General features: G+C 40.7%; 1 protein-coding gene across 1 annotated transcript in view; it reads right to left on the reverse strand.

Annotated features, from left to right (window-relative positions):
- Positions 1–19,280, reverse strand: part of DHX8 (DEAH-box helicase 8) — a 38,795-nt gene extending 19,515 nt beyond the window's left edge. Inside the window, exons 1-11 of the mRNA XM_020796042.3 lie at positions 19,065–19,280; positions 13,826–13,911; positions 13,609–13,681; positions 12,549–12,631; positions 11,174–11,283; positions 9,346–9,651; positions 8,478–8,622; positions 7,099–7,299; positions 3,307–3,394; positions 2,599–2,696; positions 345–492 (exon numbers count right to left, since the gene is read on the reverse strand). Of these exons, the coding sequence (XP_020651701.1) occupies positions 345–492; positions 2,599–2,696; positions 3,307–3,394; positions 7,099–7,299; positions 8,478–8,622; positions 9,346–9,651; positions 11,174–11,283; positions 12,549–12,631; positions 13,609–13,681; positions 13,826–13,911; positions 19,065–19,170 (1,444 nt within the window). The 5' untranslated portion in view covers positions 19,171–19,280. The remainder of the gene's footprint in view (positions 1–344; positions 493–2,598; positions 2,697–3,306; positions 3,395–7,098; positions 7,300–8,477; positions 8,623–9,345; positions 9,652–11,173; positions 11,284–12,548; positions 12,632–13,608; positions 13,682–13,825; positions 13,912–19,064) is intronic.
- Positions 19,281–19,508: the final 228 nt, after the last annotated feature.

Raw genomic sequence — 19,508 nt, forward strand, 5'->3', positions numbered from 1 at the left:
AAAGATGCTCATGGTTGCACAAGGGGTCCTTCCTGCCTCCTTAGGATTCTTCCCAAAGTAATAAAATATAAACCTAAAATTCACTAACAAAAAGCCTAGAACATTAAACCTGAATTTCATTTCCCTCTTATTTTTTAAAAATGTATACAGTATTTTTGCAATATCACAATAAGACTATAATTCACAGTTAGCTAGAAAGTGAAAAAAAATTCTGGCTAGAAAGGTCAGCCAGCCCTTGAGGACCTCTGGGTCTGTTTTGCGACATTTTGTGCTCTGATCTGAAATTAACCGGGCGCACTTCACAAGTACATTTGTTAAAAGAGGGGAAAAAATAGTTTGTGTACCATCTGGAAGGGGATCCACCCAGTGCTTGTTGAGTCCCATGGGGATAGAATCCATCTCTGCTTCTCGCTGAGCTTGCTTCAGTTCTCTCCTCTCCTTAGCTAACGCACTCTGCATCATGGCTGCTTGAGACAGGGAGCCATCTGGATTCTGGAATTAACAGTAAAATGTTCAAGTGCTCTATGCTCCTGCACGTCCCAAATTTTCGCCTGACAAAGCAGCCGTTATCTGGCTGCTTGCATTTCCATTCTTGAAATTTTTTTGGTTTTCAAAACCAACTTCTATAAGCAACTGAAGAGCATGACTGTGAGTGCTCTAGAAAACTCCAGTTTGCAAACTGGAAATTACCTCATTGAAAACAGTCAGCCCTATTGATCAGCATTCTGTCTGTGTACAAGGGAACAATGGATACCTTCTTGTAAAACTGGGGGGAAAAGTACAGTTATGCACACAACAGGCCATTGTGTCTACAAGAAACGAACGCCAAAACCAAAATGGGTTTGGCCACAATATGTGAACAGGATTTTTGTCACAATTTTAATCAACTTAAATCTCTCTTAACCTAAAGTACCAGCTACATTCACTAGGTGGTAGATCTTAGCAGAGAAGATAGCTATTGTTCAGAAAAAAATGGCTCTTATTGAAAGAAAGCACTGTTTAAGGAATCAGCTTGCCAAAGCGCAAATACTAAAAGCAGCAATAGGAGTGTGATACTAAAGAACAATTGACAGAATGCAAAAGGTGTATCCAGAGCAACTGAGACATCAGAACAGCAACTTGGAAGGCAGGAATGAAACAGAGGAATAAAGGCAGCAGCTAGGAACTACTTCTAGACAGAAAAAGAAAAATTGACATTTTTCTAGAATCCAGTCTTGGATTATAGTTATGATCCATGAAGTACAATTCAAAGAAATCAGACAGATGTTTTGAATCTAGGCATACAAAGAGCAGCAGAAACAAAGGACAAAGCAGGAGAAAAAAAGCAGGTAATAAGAGGATGGCATGAAAGTCATGGGCAGCAGTGAGTCAGGGAGTAAGACCAGAGAGATAAAGGTATAGAGATCTTTGAAGGTAAGAATGACCCCTCCCCAAATTTTGGAGATAGATAAAAGATATTTCACAAGAAATTATACATCAAGAAATAACTTTTAAACCAGAAATGTTTTTGTTGAATATAATTCCAGAAATTGTTGATGAAAAAATTAAATATGTGTTGTTGCACATATTCACAGCTGCAAGGCTGATATGGGCCAATGCAGGACATTCTGAAAAAAGAGGAGTTACTTAAAAATTATTAGACATTGCGGACATGGATAGCCTATTAGAGACACTACATGAGAACCCGAGAACATATATCAAGGAAAGCTGTTTTATGATTGGGCCCAGAAATAGATATGAGTAGAGAATATATTAGAGATTACCATATCAGTCATGAAGTCAAGAGCTTTTTAGATATTGTATGAAAGCAAGTATTCCCATGTATGTTTTTGTTTTGTTGTTAATCCCTTTTTCCCCTTTCCTGTTGTTGTATAGTTGTTTGTGATAGTCAATAATATTAATAAATTTTTTAAAAAATAATTTAAAAAAGAAGCCAAGAATGAGAATTTTGTTCTTGATCTAGGAATAGCCAAAGCAGAATTTGATGTCACCAAATAGGGGCAACACATAGAACACGGTGAACAGCTACAGCAGGCTTTGGGGGCAAATTTTAGGTAATTAAAAAAACAACAGGAAAGTGCCCAGACAGGCCCTTCTGGTTCGAAGTTTTTGCTTTTTGGGGATTGTAGAATGCTAATTTGTAAAAAGGTACAGTCATATCCATGAGAAGAGCAGGCAGGGAAATGGGCTTCACTGCACTTTCTTCTCGTGGTCTTTATTCTAGTTTGGTGGAAGAAAGCACAGAAGAAGGAAGACTGATGTGGCAGAAAACAAAGAGGAGTAAGATGGGTCTTCACAGAATACCTGAAGGTCAAGCAAAGCTGCTGAGAATTCTTCATGTGAGTTAAAGAGGTTTGTAGTATTGCTTGTCCAGATAGAAAAAGAGGAGACAATGAATTTGTAATGGAAAAATTAGCCAATTCTTTCACTGCCCTCCAAAGGCATCCAGCTTCACTCGGGTTACTGGAAGGTTTGGATCTTTTCATCATCCTCAGTAACAACAGATCTCACTCCCAGACTAAGGGTCAGTAGACATTCCTCACTCATCCCCACCACTAGGAATTCTAGGCATAGTGATGACTGGCTGGATTTGATTACCTTGACTATCTTGATGGGGCTCATGTCCATGCTCTGCTTTGTATGACCCCGCAGGAATGGAGGCTCCTCTTCTACCAATTCAATTTCCAGGTCTTCATCTAAAAGAAGGAACTAAGCTCAATGCAAAATACATCATGTCTTAAAGAAGGTTTTTTTTCACACTTCCCGATAAATCCTCCTTACTCTTTCCCAACAGAATAGGGTTTGGTTAATGGCAACCCCGCCCCCCAGATTCTTCTACTACAATGCTGCGGGAGTGCTAGAGTGTTATAGTAGAAGATGGTGGGATGGTGACAGTATTTTTCCCACAAGACAAGTGGGAACAAGAGGTTATTTATACCTGTTTAAGTACAATTGCATAAATTATATAGGCAAATTGCCACTACTCAAGGAGTTGCTGCTTGCATTCCTCATTGTATGCCAAGTCATGCAATTGCTGCAAGATAGAAAATACAAGCAGCAGTTTATTAACTAGCAACAATTGGCTGCCCAGCTTTATGCCACAGCACCTATGCTGGCATAAATAGAGAACAGGATTCTGGCCCAACAGTTTCAGGTAATAGCTAGAATTACCAGCAGTCTACTCAGAAAGTGCTTCAGTCACCACTCCTGAATTCTGAGTGGTTCTGGAGGAAAACAAATTTCTTGCCATAGATGTACCCAGGTCCATCAAACACAGGACTACCACAGAACTCAGCCCATCATTACCTTCCTCATCATCCACCTTTGGCAGGATCCCTGTTTCTTCATCAAAATCGGGGAACTCCTCCTTGGACAGCACATTGGCAGCAATCATCTGGGGAAAACACAACCATACATCCTCAGGGGCTTTGTCTTGTTTTCAGTATTTAATTCTATAGCAAACTAGCATCTCCTTCTTGCTCATAAAATATATCTCACAAATAAGGACCTTCATGAAACAGAACCATCAAGATACAAGAAGCTATGTGGCCATTTAGCCAACACATGTAATTTGGAATATATTTTTTTTCACTTTGCTTTATTTGCTGAAATGCCACTGGAAAAGAATTATTACAATTATTCAAATAATTCAAAAGTTGGGACACCATTACAAAAAAGGATGCTTCCCTTGTCACCACTTTTATCATCTTAAGTCAACAGAGGGTCCTGAAGGATTCCTGAAGATGATCTTAACACATAAGCATGTACTGTTTTTGTGCTGTGCACTGTTCTGGGTTTAACTTGGAGAGAAGAATGGCATATAAATGAAAATCATAAAGCTAAATAAAACAAACAGCCTCAAAGTTTGTTACTAATTTGAAGTTTCATTCATACTGTGCTCTTATTTCCTTCACACAGAGAAATCTTCAATGGCATTGCACTAATTTAACATGTATGCTACTAGGAAATGGAGAAAAGAAGCAAAGCTCCAGTCTGAGGCCTTAAAATTAATTTCAAGTAGTAAGAGCTTCACGGATTTCTGCCTTGTTGTGGTGAAGGGGCCTGAGTAATTCAGAGAAGCTGTGGACTATGCCGTGCAGGGACACGCAAAACGGACAGGTCATAGTGGAGAGTTCAGACTAAATGCAATCCACCTGGAGCAGGAACTGGCAAGCCACGCCAGTATCTTTGCCAAGAAAACTCCATGGACGAATCCAAGGCAAACCTTTCAATATCACAGTAATCCAAGTTCATGCACCAACCACCAATGCTGAAGAGGCGGAAATTAACCAGTTCTATGAAGACTTACAGCACCTTCTAGAAATGACACCAAAGAAAGATGTTCTTGTCATTATAGGGGACTGGAATGATAAAGTAGGGAGTCAAGAGATAAAAGGAACAACAGGTAAGTTTGGCCTTGGAGTTCAAAACGAAGCAGGGCAAAGGCTAATAGAGTTTTGTCAAGAGAACAAGCTGGTCATCACAAACACTCTTTTCCAACAACACAAGAGGTGACTCTACACATGGACATCACCAGATGGGAAATACTGAAATCAGATTGATTATGTTCTCTGCAGTCAAAGATGGAGAAGCCCTATACAGTCAGCAAAAACAAGACCTGGAGCTGATTGTGGCTCTGATCATCAGCTTCTTATATCAAAATTCAAACTTAAACTGAAGAAAGTAGGAAAAACCACTGGGCTAGTCAGGTATAATCTAAACCAAATCCCTTATGAATACACAGTGGAAGTGAAGAACAGATTTAAGGAACTCGATTTGGTGGACAGAATGCCTGAAGAACTATGGATGGACGTTTGTAAAATTTTTACAGGAGGCAGCAACAAAAACCATCCCAAAGAAAAGGAAATGCAAGAAGGCAAAGTGGCTGTCCAACGAGGCCTTAGAAATAGCAGAAAAGAGAAGGGAAATAAAATGCAAGGGAGATAGGGAAAGTTATAGAAAATTGAATGCAGACTTTCAAAGAATAGGAAGGAGAGACAAGAGGGCCTTCTTAAATGAACAGTGCAAAGAAATAGAGAAAAATAATAGAAAGGGAAAAACCAGAGATCTGTTCCATGAAAATTGGAAATATTAAAGGAACATTTTGTGCAAAGTTGGACATGATAAAGGACAAAAGTGGTACAGACCTAACAGAAGCAGAAGACGTGAAAAAGAGGTGGCAAGAATACACATAGGAATTATACCAGAAAGATCTGGATGTCCCGGACAACCCAGACAATGTTGTTGCTGATCTTGAGCCAGACATCCTGGAGAGTGAAGTCAAGTGGGCGCCAGGTGATGTCATTCCAGTTGAACTATTTAAAATCTTAAAAGATGACGCTGTTAAGGTGCTACACTCAATATGCCAGCAAGTTTGGAAAACTCAACAGTGGCCAGAAGACTGGAAAAGATCAATCTACATCCCAATCCCAAGGAAGTGCACTGACAAAGAATGCTCCAACTACCGTACAATTGCACTCACTTCACACGCTAGCAAGGTTATGCTCAAAATCCTACAAGGTAGGCTTCAACAGTATGTGGACTGAGAACTCCCAGAGGTACAAGCTGGATTCCGAAGGGGCAGAGGAACAAGAGACCAAATTGCTAATATGCGCTGGATTATAGAGAAAGCCAGAGAGTTCCACAAAAATATCTACTTCTGCTTCATTGACTATGCAAAAGCCTTTGACTGTGTGGACCACAACAAACTATTGCAAGTCCTTAAAGAAATGGGAGTGCCTCACCACCTTATCTATCTCCTGAGAAACCTATATGTGGGACAGGAAACAACAGTTAGAACTGGATATGGAAACACTGATTGGTTCAAAATTGGGAAAGGAGTACAACAAGGCTGTATATTGTCTCCCTGCTTATTTAATTTATATGCAGAAGGCTGGACTAGAGGAATCCCAAACTGGAATTAAGATTGCCGGAAGAAATATCAACAACCTCAGATATGCAGCTGATACCACTCTGATGGCAGAAAATGAGGAGGAATTAAGGAACCTCTTAATGAGAGTGAAAGAGGAGAGTGGAAAAAATGGTCTGAAGCTCAACATCAAAAAAATCTAACATCATGGCCATTGATCCAATCACCTCCTGGCAAAAAGAAAGGGAAGATACGGAGGCAGTGACAGATTTTACCTTCTTGGGCTCCATGATCACTGCAGATGGTGACAGCAGCCACAAAATTAAAAGACACCTGCTTCTTGGGAGGAAAGCGATGAAAACCTAGACAGTACCTTAAAAAGCAGATACATCACCTTGTTGACAAAGGTCCGCATAGTCAAAACTATGGTTTTTCCAGTAGCAATGTATGGAAGTGAGAGCTGGACCATAAAGAAGGCTGACAGCTAAAGAATTGATGCTTTTGAAGTGTGGTGCTGGAGGAAACGCTTGAGAGTCCGCTGGATTGCAAGGAGATCAAACCTATCAATTCTGAAGGAAATAAACCATGAGTGTTTACTGGAAGGACAGATCCTGAAACTGTGGCTCCAATACTTTAGCCATCTCATGAGAAGAGAAGACTCCCTGGAAAAGATCCTGATGTTTTGAAAGAGTGAAGGCAAGAGGAAAAGGGGAGGACAGAGGATGAGATGGTTGGACAGTGTCATTGAAGTTGCCAACATGAATTTAACCCAACTCCGTGAGGCAGTGGAAAACAGGAGGGCCTGGTGTGCTCTGGTCCATGGGGTCACGAAGAGTCGGACACGACTTAATGACCAAACAACAACAACAAAGTAAGAACTGGCTCTATCAGAACCCTGCAAAAAATGGACATTAGGGCACAGAAGAGTAGATGCCACCAAATTTGCAAACACAAGGACTTGTCTCCTCAAGAGCATTCTTTGGCCCTTGGATGGAAGAGGAATGGGCCTGGAAGAGGAGGGAGTCAAGCAGCAGATTTAGAGGAAAATATCTTCGCTGCTTGCAGACATTATTGCCAGGCCAGAGCTGAATAAGCAGCACCCTTCCATCCTGTCAGAAGGCTTTGCCTATGTAGTTGCCAAGACAGAATGAAGCTTTTATCTGGAGTCAGACCTCCCATTTGTGCCAGGAACAGCATCAGCAATGTGCTCCTGAACCAGAAATTGTTACCTGCTTGATTTCCCATTTCTCAGGGTCCGAGATCCGAGTGAGTCGCTTTCGTTCTAGCGTATCGTCCTCCACTTCAGGAGCGCTGACCAAGGAGAGGTGAGTGGGCCTGTCTGGATTTCTCATGGCTGTCTCCTCAGCTTCCCCCACGAGGTTCCGACGTCTGTTCGGGTTCAAATCTTCCCCTGTCTCTTGGTCCACATCCTACAGCAAACCCAAGTCATAGGTTGGCATGCCACAATGGGAAAAACAAAACTTCACTCTTATAAACAGAAAATGAAATTAGCCCAGTCTTGCAAATGGCCTGCAGCAGAACATATTTCCAAATGAGGTAAAAACTCCATGCCTGACACTGTTTCTATCTTGGAGTTCTCAGGAAGAAAACAATCTTCAGCATGGAAATAGTGGCCTTCTTGTGCTTGCTACAGTAGCAGATGGCCAAGAGAATCAAGACGGTCATTACAGCAAGATCACAGACACTTCCCTTTACATTCCCTCCAAGCCTCACCTCCATCCCAAAAACTGTTGGAAGAATTAGAGGAAAGCATTCTGCAGGTTAAATTACCTGTAGAACAGAACTGTATTGAGAACTACTGTCTCTTGAACCTGAGATGAGCAAGAGAACTTGGAATAGCGGTGCAGGGTAGAGATGTAAAATTTCTGGAAATTTTGAAGCCATATACTACAGCTTTAGAAAAAAACTGTCCCCCCCCCCCAATTTTTCTGTTTTTCTTCCCCTGAGGCCTTCCCATGTGTACTGCAGATGAAAAGGTTTTTTTCTCCTTTTTTTAATTGCAAGACTCAATCAGTCTTCAACAATGCAAAAAAGAGTGAGCTACTGAGGATTGCAGAAGGATAGAAGCAACTCCTGGCCAGTAAGGACTCCAATGCCCTTATGATGGATTTGTATACCTGGTGTGGTATAGTGTGGTATAGTGATGGACTAGGAGTGAATACACATTGGTTTAAATCCCCCCTCACCCATAGAAATTCACTCAGGTGGGGGTGAATCCGATAACACCACTCCTTAAATATCTGACTTATCTTGAAAGTACTATTACGATAACTTTAAAGGGATTTAGTGAAGTACTATACCCTGAACATCCACTGGTCCATGCAAGAGATGTGTAATACTTGGGAAATTACATGGGAAAAGGAAGACGGGGTGATGGAAAGCCAACAAGTTGTAGAAAGAGAAGGAGCAGCAAGGAAAGATTAGGAGCAGCAGGAAGAATGCCCTAGCTAAAGAGAAAGGACTTGAAATATGTGTCCGATAATCAGGAGGCAAAAGAGACCAACGGGGGGGGGGGGGGGGGAGGCAAGGACAAGACATAGAAGCAGAAGGGTCAGGGGCTAGAGTGAATGGAGGAGGTCCCCCTTACCTTCATGCTGAGGCTGGTTTTAGAGCCAGTAAAGGACAACACTTTGACCTTGACCCTCTGGCCTTTGCTCACAACATCAGCCACATTAGCCACACGCCCCTCACGGCGAAGCTCTGAGATGTGGACCAGTCCTTCCCAGCGTTTCCTAAACAGGATGGGACATGGAAAGAACCGCTTGAGAATGAGCCAGTGAACACCTGCTGTACATTATGTAAGAACTTTGTAGTATTTTAAATGGCAACTCCACCCACATAAAAAGAATCAGAATGAGCAGTAAAATAGCTAAAATTGGACAAATAGTACAGGATTCTAATGCTAAACATCTGCAAGTTTCCAGAAACTGGACTTATTTTTCTTTCTATGGATGTGGGTGGGAATAACCTTCTCCTGCATAACCTCCACCAAGGAAAGAAAATTGGGTCAGATAAATCTATGCAATTTTATGAGAGATGTTGGAAAATGAACCTTCAGCTCACACAGAACAGTTGATCAAGGGGAATCAATCAAAACAAACTTAAAAGTGAAATGTAAAATAAAAACATATTCCTCATTTAGGCTCAAATTCACCAGTTGAGTATTCTTTTATATCTGCCCCAAATGCAGGATAATTGAAATACAAACATGTCGAGAAACATGTCCATACCGAAGCAGTAAAGTGATACAAAAATCTGATCTTCTGTGCATTCAAAAACACTGCTCTTGATGACAGCCTTACAGTGGCTGGTAAAGCACCAAATTATACTATTCAATATGGTAAAATAATACAGTGATTGATACAATTCAATGCCTTCTGGGCTTCTGTTTTGCAATTGCGGAAATCAGCAGTAGCTGGAAATTAAAAAGGTAGCAAACACCTTGCATCTGATACCTCAGTCCTTCCAGCTGGACAAAACAGCCAAACTGCATGATGCTGGTGACTTTGCCGTTGTAGATGTCGCCAATGGAAGGCTCTTCTGGTGGGGGCCGGTCCACATGCTTATCCCTCCATCGCTCGTTGCTTTTCTCCCCGGGCTTCTCCCTCTCCCTGCGGTCATAGTTGGGACTTCTACTCCTGGAGCGATACCTTGATTTACCCTTATTCCTTTCTCGCGTACGAGAGCGAGAGCGAGATTTCCGCTTTCGTTTTCTATCCTGATCTCTACTGCGGCTCCGACTTCTACGTTTTTTCCTGGAGCTAACAATAATAGCAAATATAAAGTTCATTCATGTCCTCTCTGTTTAAATACCACTTTAAAAATAGTACAGTTAATGGATGCGGTTACGGTTCTCAATAGTCCTTACAGTTCACAAAAATCTACTGCACACAGAAGATGTGAATAGAAAGTTCACAGTACCATTTATTCATTTAAACCTTGCTCTTTGTGGCTGGTAACACTTTTTGGAGGGGGGGAGTTCAGTGGGGTCTCATTTGCTAGATGATCACACCTGAAGAAACCTCCAGACTTTAGATCTAAGAACCCTTGAACAAAGTGGATTTTCTGGACTACTTCATTCACACTTCCACCCAGGTTCACACAACAAGAATGCGATACTTGCTTAACTTAATGAGTCACTATAGAGCTCTGGGAAAGTAATCTGAAAAGGCAGGATGAAAAATCAGTAAGAGTTAGCACAACTGCAATCCCAATGCCTTCTGATGAAGAGGATGAATTACTGTTTTCGGGCAGCAACTCCCAGGATTTTACCTGGGGGAATTCCTAGTGAGTTCTGGGAATTTCAATCCAAAAGAAAGACTGATCCCTAGTTACGACGTAGGGGCAAATCCTGCATCCTTACTGAATGCACTAGAGCTTGGAAGACTTTGGTGCTCAGAGTAAAAGAGGAAACTTTAAATAAACCTTCTTGTCCAGGAAGACTCAAAAGCCAGTCTGGCTGGGCAGGAGCAATTCATCACTTCAGAATACTTTGCTGTCAAGGGAGTTGAGTCAATCTGCAGTTCTGTGATTCTCCACCTGGGGAGATTTGCCTTTTTTCTAGCAACTTTTCAAAACCACTGGGATCCACAGGCCAATTACATTTTAGGATGTAGCAAGTGGAACACAATTTCTGAGACAAAGTTCAGCTTATCTAAACAAAGTCTAGTTTGTAGACAGTGCATAGAGAAATTTTCAATATGATAAAGTAGCTAGGATGTCAAATCAGAAAAGATAAGGATGGGGGGATTGTTACAGAAAGAATTATTAAATTGGGAAAATCATACATGCCATCTTGAATTCTTTGGAAAAAGATAAAATATAAGAACTTAGTAAATATAACTGCCATTCTCAAATATTTTCCTGGCTTAATATTCCGCTACCAACCTAAGATGTCCAGATGTGTTAGATTACAGCTGTCAGCATTTCCTAGCCACATCCTCCTAGTTGGGGGATGATAGGAGTTGTAGTCCAAATCTGGAGAGTAATGGGTTGGTGAAGGCTAGATTAAGCTGATTAAATATGAAACATCTTCTCTGTGCCATCATGAAATATTATACCAACAGCAGCAGAGGCTGAAATGGCACCCTAAGTTAGTAGATAACAGGAGAAACACTAGGAGTTCTTTATGGAAACAAAACAAAATGTCATCTTTTCTTGACTTTACACAGTCCCCCAAGCTATATCTATAACCAAGATAAGCAAGGTTTAGCAGAGAGCTAGATATATATGATTTTTGAGCACACATGCTTAAAAAAAAGTTTCCTTATCACACAGACATACTGGTCCTCACTGCTCCGATGTTTTTCTTGCTTGACTCCACTTGGCATTAAAGCTTCCAGCTCCTTCAGGGCATCAGCAGCCACCTTCACATCATCTTCATCCAGCATTGTCTGCATGGACAAAAAAAAAAAGAACAACCTTGAATAAGCAGGAGACATAAAATTTAAGCATTTTCCCACATCTGTGCAGTGGCAGAGTTCTTTCTGACACTGGCTTTTTATTTTCATGTGGTCTAAAAATAGCAGAAGCAGCTAGGAAGTTGATTCTTGAGAAAGGTGATAAATGAAGTGTCTATAAAGCAGATTCTGCTTTCAAAAATATACTGGTTCATAACGCAGTAAAATGACAAATGAACACAACTCAATACAAATCAAACTAGGCAGCTGTACTGCCGCAACCACAGTCAAATATAAACTAAGTTTGGAATTAACTTTGTTCAGGTGACCACCTGTAGAAGTATGTATTACGGTTCCCTGATATTCAGGCATGCTCAAATTAGGTTGTGTGCTCTTTTCAAAAACATTTCCTTTAACATTTAATGACAGGGATGTGTATTTTATTAACTTGTCATCACTTACAACATTTACAAAAATTACAATATAAATAAATTTCAAGTAAAGTTCCTGGAAGTGCATTACAAAATCTCCCCCAAGTACAGTGGTGCCTCGCAAGACTATTTTAATTCATTCCGCAAAAATCGTCTTGTGAAAAAATCGTCTTGCGAGGTTCCCTATGCATCGGTCTCAAAAAAAAAAAGTCTTGTGAAGCATCGGTCTCAAAAAAAAAGTCTTGCGAAGCACAGTCATAGAAAAAAAGTCTTGCGAGGCACCATAGTGATCACAAAAACCAATCGTCTTGTGGGTTTTTCGTCCCACTAGGCAATCGTCTAGCGAGGCACCACTGTATTTCATTTCAAACTATTTTGGGCTATTTAAAGAGTTTGCAGATAGTTGCACAGCTCATGAAGTGGACCATGTTTTTTTTTAGTAAATGTACATCAAACTAATATGCTAAAATAGATTTCTATTGGTTTGGGGCAGCAGAAAGTTTTCTAATTCCAAGGATTCCGGAAAACCCACATAACTGCTCAGAAGTAATGAATTTTGGTTTTAATGTAAACTCCACCCCGAGACTGAGTTGCCTGACTTTCATCCCAGATTTCCTATAAACTTTCTCCTTCCAGCCTTTGCTCCTGTAATCAACTGTCTTGCACTGTCTTCTTTCTAGACCGCAATGCTGCTGTGTTCTATCACCCCTGCCCGACTCGCACACCTCTTGTTCAATCTCTCTGCTTTCTTGTCGTTTCTCTGAGCACAAATCTTGCCCCAACCTCAGAACTTTGAGCGCTCCCATCAAGAGAAGAAGACGCACCTACCCTGACAATGGGATTGTCTGGCCTACAGAGGGCTGGAAACAACTCTCTCAACTTTTCTTTTTCTGTCTTTGGTTTAATGGCATCTAGAGTGAAGACAAACACAGAACACACAAGGTAAAACATGTTTTCACTACAAAGAGTTTTGGGTCTTGGTTTCATTTTACTTCAGTAGACTTTTATTTTAACAAATATATTTGCTGTGTTTTCATTTCCTGCCTGTGTTTGCCATTGCCGGGACACTGGTAAGCTGAAGGAACGGTAGAAGAGAGATAATATATACAGGAGAGGAACTCTGCAGTTACCAGTTACACAATCCCACCGTTGGGAAGTGATCAAAGCACCTGCTAATCTAATGTCCTTCTACAGGGAAACTCCATTAGACATCCACTATCATGATCTCTAAAAATTATTCTAATCTATCCATTCTGCCAAGAAATGGAAAACTGACAACCATGTGCTAAAAGTTTATCCAGCCATCTCATGCCCAACAAATTATAATCAAAATGTGGTACAAATGTCGGCTCATGGTTTTCCAAGGAAGGAAAAATATCAGTTTTTTCAATCTAAATGTATTGGACATGCTGTGTCACATACCCACTGAAAAGGGCCACTGACAAATTGTCCTCTAAAGCAGACAAGTGCTGGTATCTCTTCTGCCAGTTCAGATCCTGGGAATGACTGGGAGAGGTCTACTGACACTAAGAAACTAACTGCATGGATCTTGGTAGCCCCAAAACTTTTGCAAAACTACATCATAGGCAGCTCAGAGTTTGCTGAACTAAGGACAGTTAGAGCTGTGGCACTACCAACGTTGCTTATTTAGATTGTGAGTCCCAATGGAGTCTTGTTTGGATTACCCTTTTTAGCTATTTGAACCCAATTTGTTTTCTCGTTTGCTTGTTCTCACATGTATTCCAGAATTTTACAGATGAAAGCCATCTACTGGTTCTAACCCAAATCTGTGGCTGCTGGGTCATCCTTCAGCCTCCTTTATCTACATTTAACAGTTCTGTCTACATGTTTCAGGGGGATTATGGATATATGAAAGAAAACAAATTACCTTTACTAGTGGAAGGTTTAGCAGGAGGCCGCATTGTCTGTATAAGACGCAGCAGATTGCTGATGAGGGAATCCTGAAATATAAGGTTAAGAATTGTTTTTTTTTTTAAGGAAACAGAACTTTTCAGTGCAACAGATGTTTTTAATCTGATCTATCCACACAATTAAAAGAATTAAACAGGCACTCTTCCAATAAATGGCTTGCTGCTGTTGCTTACTGTGAACTCTGCTCCATTCTTCATCAAGACTGCCTTGAATGCATCAAAGGTTGAGTTTTTCTCTGCCAGATTTATCACAAATTCAGCTGTGAAAAGAACAGATCAAGAAAAGGATAAAATAAAAAGGGAAAGGATTAATGTAAAGTGATTCATACATCCACAACAGCTACAGTAGATTAAATTCTGGCTTATTTTGGAGAAAGAAGAAACCTTGATCCTTAAACACCTTATTTGGAGGAAATTAAATGGGTCTAGAGAGGTACACTCCTTAACTAGTATAGTGCAAATCATCCTAGTCAATCTGGATCACACTGCACTCTAAACAGGCAGCAGATGCAACACAGAAGACATTCAAGCACAACCATTAGTTTTAGATTATACAAGCAAACAACACACCAGAAACACACATAGCTAACCAAACTGAAAAGGAGAAAAAAACTGCTTTGAAGTTTCAAATACAGCAGTGAAAAAAGTAATTACTTAGTGGATTTTCTGATACGTATTACTGGGTATATTATGTGACCCCCAGCCCTATTTTGGCAGCCCTTCATTGTAGAACACAGACAGAATTACTATTGTGTTAAATACAGTGGTGCCCCGCTTGACAATGACTCCGCTTGATGACAAAATCGCTTAACGATGAGTTTTTGCAATCGCTATAACGATTGCAAAATGATGATTCAATAGGGTTTTTTCGCTTCACAATGATCAGTTCCCTGCTTCGGGAACTGATTTTTCGCTTAACGACTATTTAAAAACAGCTGATCGGCGGTTCCCAAAATGGCTCCCCACTGTTTTGCTGACCTATTTTCGCTATACAGGCATCGGAAAATGGCCGCCCTATGGAGTATCTTCACAGGACGATCAGGTATTTCTCCCACTGGAACATATTGACCGATTTTCAATGGATTCCAATGGGTTTTTTCGCTTAACAACGATTTCGCAGTACAGCGATTTTGCTAGAACACATTATTATCGTCAAGCGGGGCACCACTGTAACTTTTATTATTCTAAAGCAGAGAGAGCATAGCAGGATGCTTTTGATGTTGGTAGATTGTAACTCCCAACATTCTATACCTTTGTTTGGGCTGGCTAGGGTTGAAAAGGAGTTGTAATGTTAACAACCATCCTCCATACTTTGGTCACCCCCATTTTGAAGTCCTAGAATAATTGTAAAATGTCTGTTGTAGCCATGTTTCATTTATAAAAAGGACAACAAAACAGAAGATATTTTTCTTTATCCTTTCAGCACAATATAAATAATGATACATCTGGTGTATGTATAGTTCATTGGGAATGAGGCTAAAGCTGATATATTTTTAAAGTTATCATTTGGATTCACCACAGTCAAAATTTTCCAGACTAATATGGAGCACATGTTTGATCACCTTTATGCCAAGAAGTACCAAGGAAGTGAAAATTAACTTGCTTAAATGAGCAAAGAACATCAATAACACCCTGCTTTCACTTTTTCTCTATCTTCTCAATCTCATTCTCTCCCTCAGAAGAGGATATGGAGCAATAAATTAAAATTCAGTCCAAAAAGGAAGAGAATGTGTGAGGATGTGATTCAAGGAGGCAGTATATATGCATTCTGTTTAGTGTTGCACTTCCCATAAAACAAGTGCAGGTTGTTTTTTCAGGTCTGGGCCATTCCCTGATTCCCAAAGAATCTAGAAAATAAAATAGCATAGCATTGCTGATTTTGCCACCAAAGGCAAACTAAATATGCACTTTGCTGAAAAGGAATTGCAATTTTAAAAAAGAAACACTGCTTTTTGCTCCGGTGCCACTGAGCTTCAGCAGCAACACCAGGAGATACAGAGGACGGGAAGTATGCAAAGTGATACTTGGATTGCCCATCCCACTCTGAAAGACCATGTTTGCAAGTCTGTGGCTACTCTTGAATACAGTTTTGACACTGAAGACCAAGACAACCTCTGTGGCAAGGACTGATTTTCATTGGCTTAGACTGTGGCTGACCACCAATGGACAGATGCAGCCCAGCCCTCAGCAAGTCACAAGAATTGATTGCTGTAATGATTTGAACATGGGGTTCCCTTTATTAATATGACTTAGGTTGCAATTCTGTACACTATCATCTGGAAGTAAGTCCTATGGAATTCAATGAGACTTCCATCTGGGAAGACATACCCTGGATTGCATTGTTAAGAGTCTCCTGAAAGGATAGGAATTGAGTTTCCCTCCCTGAATCCATCTTATTATGAAGCCTGAATGAAGACGTAATGTCTTGGATTGAGTCAATTATTCTGGCATGGATCTCCCAACAAAACCAAAAAACAAACCAAAACAACCCCTCCCAAAGAAACACCTCTGTTCATTCACTTTAAAAAACTGTTTTGTGGTATCAGATTCAGTGTGATATAAATATATAATTATTTAACTCACTCCACAAATGCATCTGTTTTGTCAAAGAACTAACAAGAACATCAACAAAAGGGAACTGATAGTGGATAAATTTTTGAAGGACAGTTACTGAGCAGCAGCAGTAGCAGAAAGTAACCCTAGTGAACCTTTTTTCATAAACAGTACCATTCATATCTGTGAAGATTCTCAGTCATCCAGGTGAGGTTATCTGGAAGTTGAGTAATGGCAACTGGACTTTTTTCTTAAGAAAGAAGTACAGTGGCATTCGTGTTAACACTTTTAAATGGTGAAGAGGGGAAAAAAAGTAAACCACTTTTAAGTATTTTATATCTCAAAACCCCATATGAAAAAACAATTCAAAATAAACAGGCAATAGCGCTTGATATTAAGGCTCCCCAGGTCAAAAAGCATTCAATCAGCTACTGAAGAAGAGCAAAGCATAAGTAAAAATAGTACTGTTGCCAATGAAGCAACTGGATTAAAGCCTAATTGCTGATATGCACATAAGCAAAAGGAAAGCCCAATGCTGCACAAAACTTCAGGTCAGTGAACTAAAATGGACTGAAACATGCCATCTTCAAGGCCTATTCAGACAAACAAAATACAAGAAGTGTTTTACTCTGAAAAAAGAGAAACTCAAAAGTGAGGTGAAACATAGCACTAGTGGTCAGAGCCTATAATGCAAAGTCTGACCAAGTTATATCAGAATTCATGGGAAGCCTATCAAACCATCATTCACACCTATGCTCCAATTACTGATGCTGAAAAAGAAATAGAAATCTGCTGTGGAGGTATCCACAAGGAAACTGATCACACATCAAAACTGATAATGTACTAATAATCAAAGTTAGCTAAAATGGAAAAGAATGAAATAAAGGAGAATCAAACATTATTAGCAAATTTGGCTTAGGAGTCAGAAATGAAGCAGCAAAATGAATCATAAACGTCTGTGAAGCCAGTAACTTGGAAAGGAGAGGAAATCCTGCATATACTGTAAATCCCAATCCCAAAGAAAGGAGGCTTTTATACTCTAAGTGAGAGATACCTTTGGAGAACGAAAAGACAGTTGAGATCACATTGCAAACATAGGTGTGAAGGACAGGAAACTAGTGAGCCATCCTCAACAAAGAGTGAACAGGAGGAAGTGTGTGGATGTGCAGAGTGTGTGCTCATAGAAATAGAGGAGGAAGGAGTAAAGGAACGGAAGGCGGTAGAAGTGTGTTTGGCGGAAGACAAGGAGGAGGACAAAGGGGAGGACAAAAGGGAGGAGCAAGATTTGATAGTGTGGGAGGAGGTTATAAAAGAGTGGGGTGATGAGAGGGAATTTAGAGTGGAAACAGACCAGACAGGAAAAAGCACCAAAGATTGTGTGGTACAAACAGAAAGAAATGATGAAGCACCTGACAAGGTCTGTGAAAGGACTTTCCCAATCTTAAAACAGGAGGAGGATTACTCCTGGACCCAGATTTGCCTAAAGTTGAAAGGAACAGGATAAAACCTCTAGAACGGACGGTTGTGGTTTACCCCTGCAACCAAGGTGGGGGGAGGAAAGTGATCTGACCCAGTCCCTCTTACAACAATCCACCTCCAGAAAGGGACTGGGTGAGACACCCCTGCTGTGGTACAGTGTGCGCAGTAAGGAGTACCCCCTTGAGGGTGATAACTGACCGCGAGCATTTTGGTCCAGCCCCAATGTGAGGAGTGACATATGTATGCCGGGGGCTAAGATCTTATGTTACAAGACAATTCCAGAACTTAGCTGTTTCGATCCACTTAATTTAGTTGATCCCGAAGTTGTTGTTAATAAAGTTGAGCCTGTTGGACTTTCAAAACTGCCTCCGTCTTATTCCCGCCAAAATGAGGGAACCGTCACCAATTTTCAAAAGAAAATCAGTTCGCATTTTATAGATGACAGTAAAGCCTGTGGGGATCATTAAAAGGTACCATTTACATAAATAGGTAGCCAAAACATTTGATTGTCCTGATATGTAATCTACACTTTGGATGAAGTATATTTATTAGAGTGACTAAAAAATTATAAAAAGTATGTGTAGCAAAAATATCTGTGCTACATCAGATTCCCATTGAGAGCAATGGGAAATTTTCCAATATAAAATATTCCACATCACCATTTTGCCTATAAGCTGAGCAAAATGGTCTATTGGTCTGGTCCTGTATAATGGCACTTCTTAAACATCTTTCAAAACATAAAACAAAATGTAAACAAAGAACTTTAACTTAAAAAGAAAACGCTTTGCTCTGCAACCCATCATCACTGGAGAGAGACCAAATCTCCAGTACAATAATGATGACAGCTAAACGGCCACCTTTGAGACAAAGCAATACTCTACCATTTGGCCAGCATAGAAGACCACAGTCAAAGGCATAGACAAAGATTGGAAATGGTGAGCACAGAAACTCAGCTTCACCCAAAGAAGTCTCCATTCTGAACATAAAAAATGCCAGAAGAGAGATGGGGAAAGCAGTGAAGATTTAGAAGCTGTTCCCTCTACCCCTCACAAAACACACACGAGCCTATCAGGCTCTTGGGAATAACTACATATACTTCAATTCCTTCTTTCCCACAAGAAAATTGGGGCAAAGGCAAAAGATTGCCTTCAAAGATTAACAGATTTATCACAATGTCAGGTTTCGTGGATCTCAGTTCTCTTCCTTCAGACACAGCGAGGGGCGATGGATGCCGCCTATACTTATTCCCGTGGTGGCGCAGGATCATGCCAAGATGCGGACAGGGACGAACACAGCTGGTTCTTTAGTTTATTAGACATTTCTTCTCTCGGTCACCCAAGACGGAAGAGGCCAGCCCTCTTCTCCCCGCCATAGGACTTACCCAGGTCTTTGTCATTGATGCCCAGATGGTTGTCGAGCTCTGTGCAGACTTTGGAGACCAAGGACAGATATTCGAGCTTGGCGAGCTCCTCCGCGGGGTCCGCCATGGCGCCCCTTCCACCGGGCCCTCCGAGCCTCCTCCTCCTCCTCCTCCTCTCTAAGATCGAATGCTTCCGGGCTTCCTTTCCATGAGGTCTCTCGCCTAAGAGCACGACGCGTAAACACAGGAAACCCTCCTTCCGGTTCTCGTAGTTACTTCACTGAACATAGACCTATGAAAAAATGTAGACTGTTTCCTTTTCCAGGAAAACATGTTATTTTTCCCCCCCCTCGCCTCCGGGTTAGAAGTGAGGGGTGTGTGCTGACGAACTATTTTTTTTAAGAAGGTATAAATTTGGCTTTGGCTTTGTTTGAGCAGTAGACAAAACAAACTGAAAAGATAAAA

Source organism: Pogona vitticeps, chromosome 6, assembly GCF_051106095.1.
Source record: "Pogona vitticeps strain Pit_001003342236 chromosome 6, PviZW2.1, whole genome shotgun sequence".
Taxonomy (NCBI): Eukaryota; Metazoa; Chordata; class Lepidosauria; order Squamata; family Agamidae; genus Pogona; species Pogona vitticeps.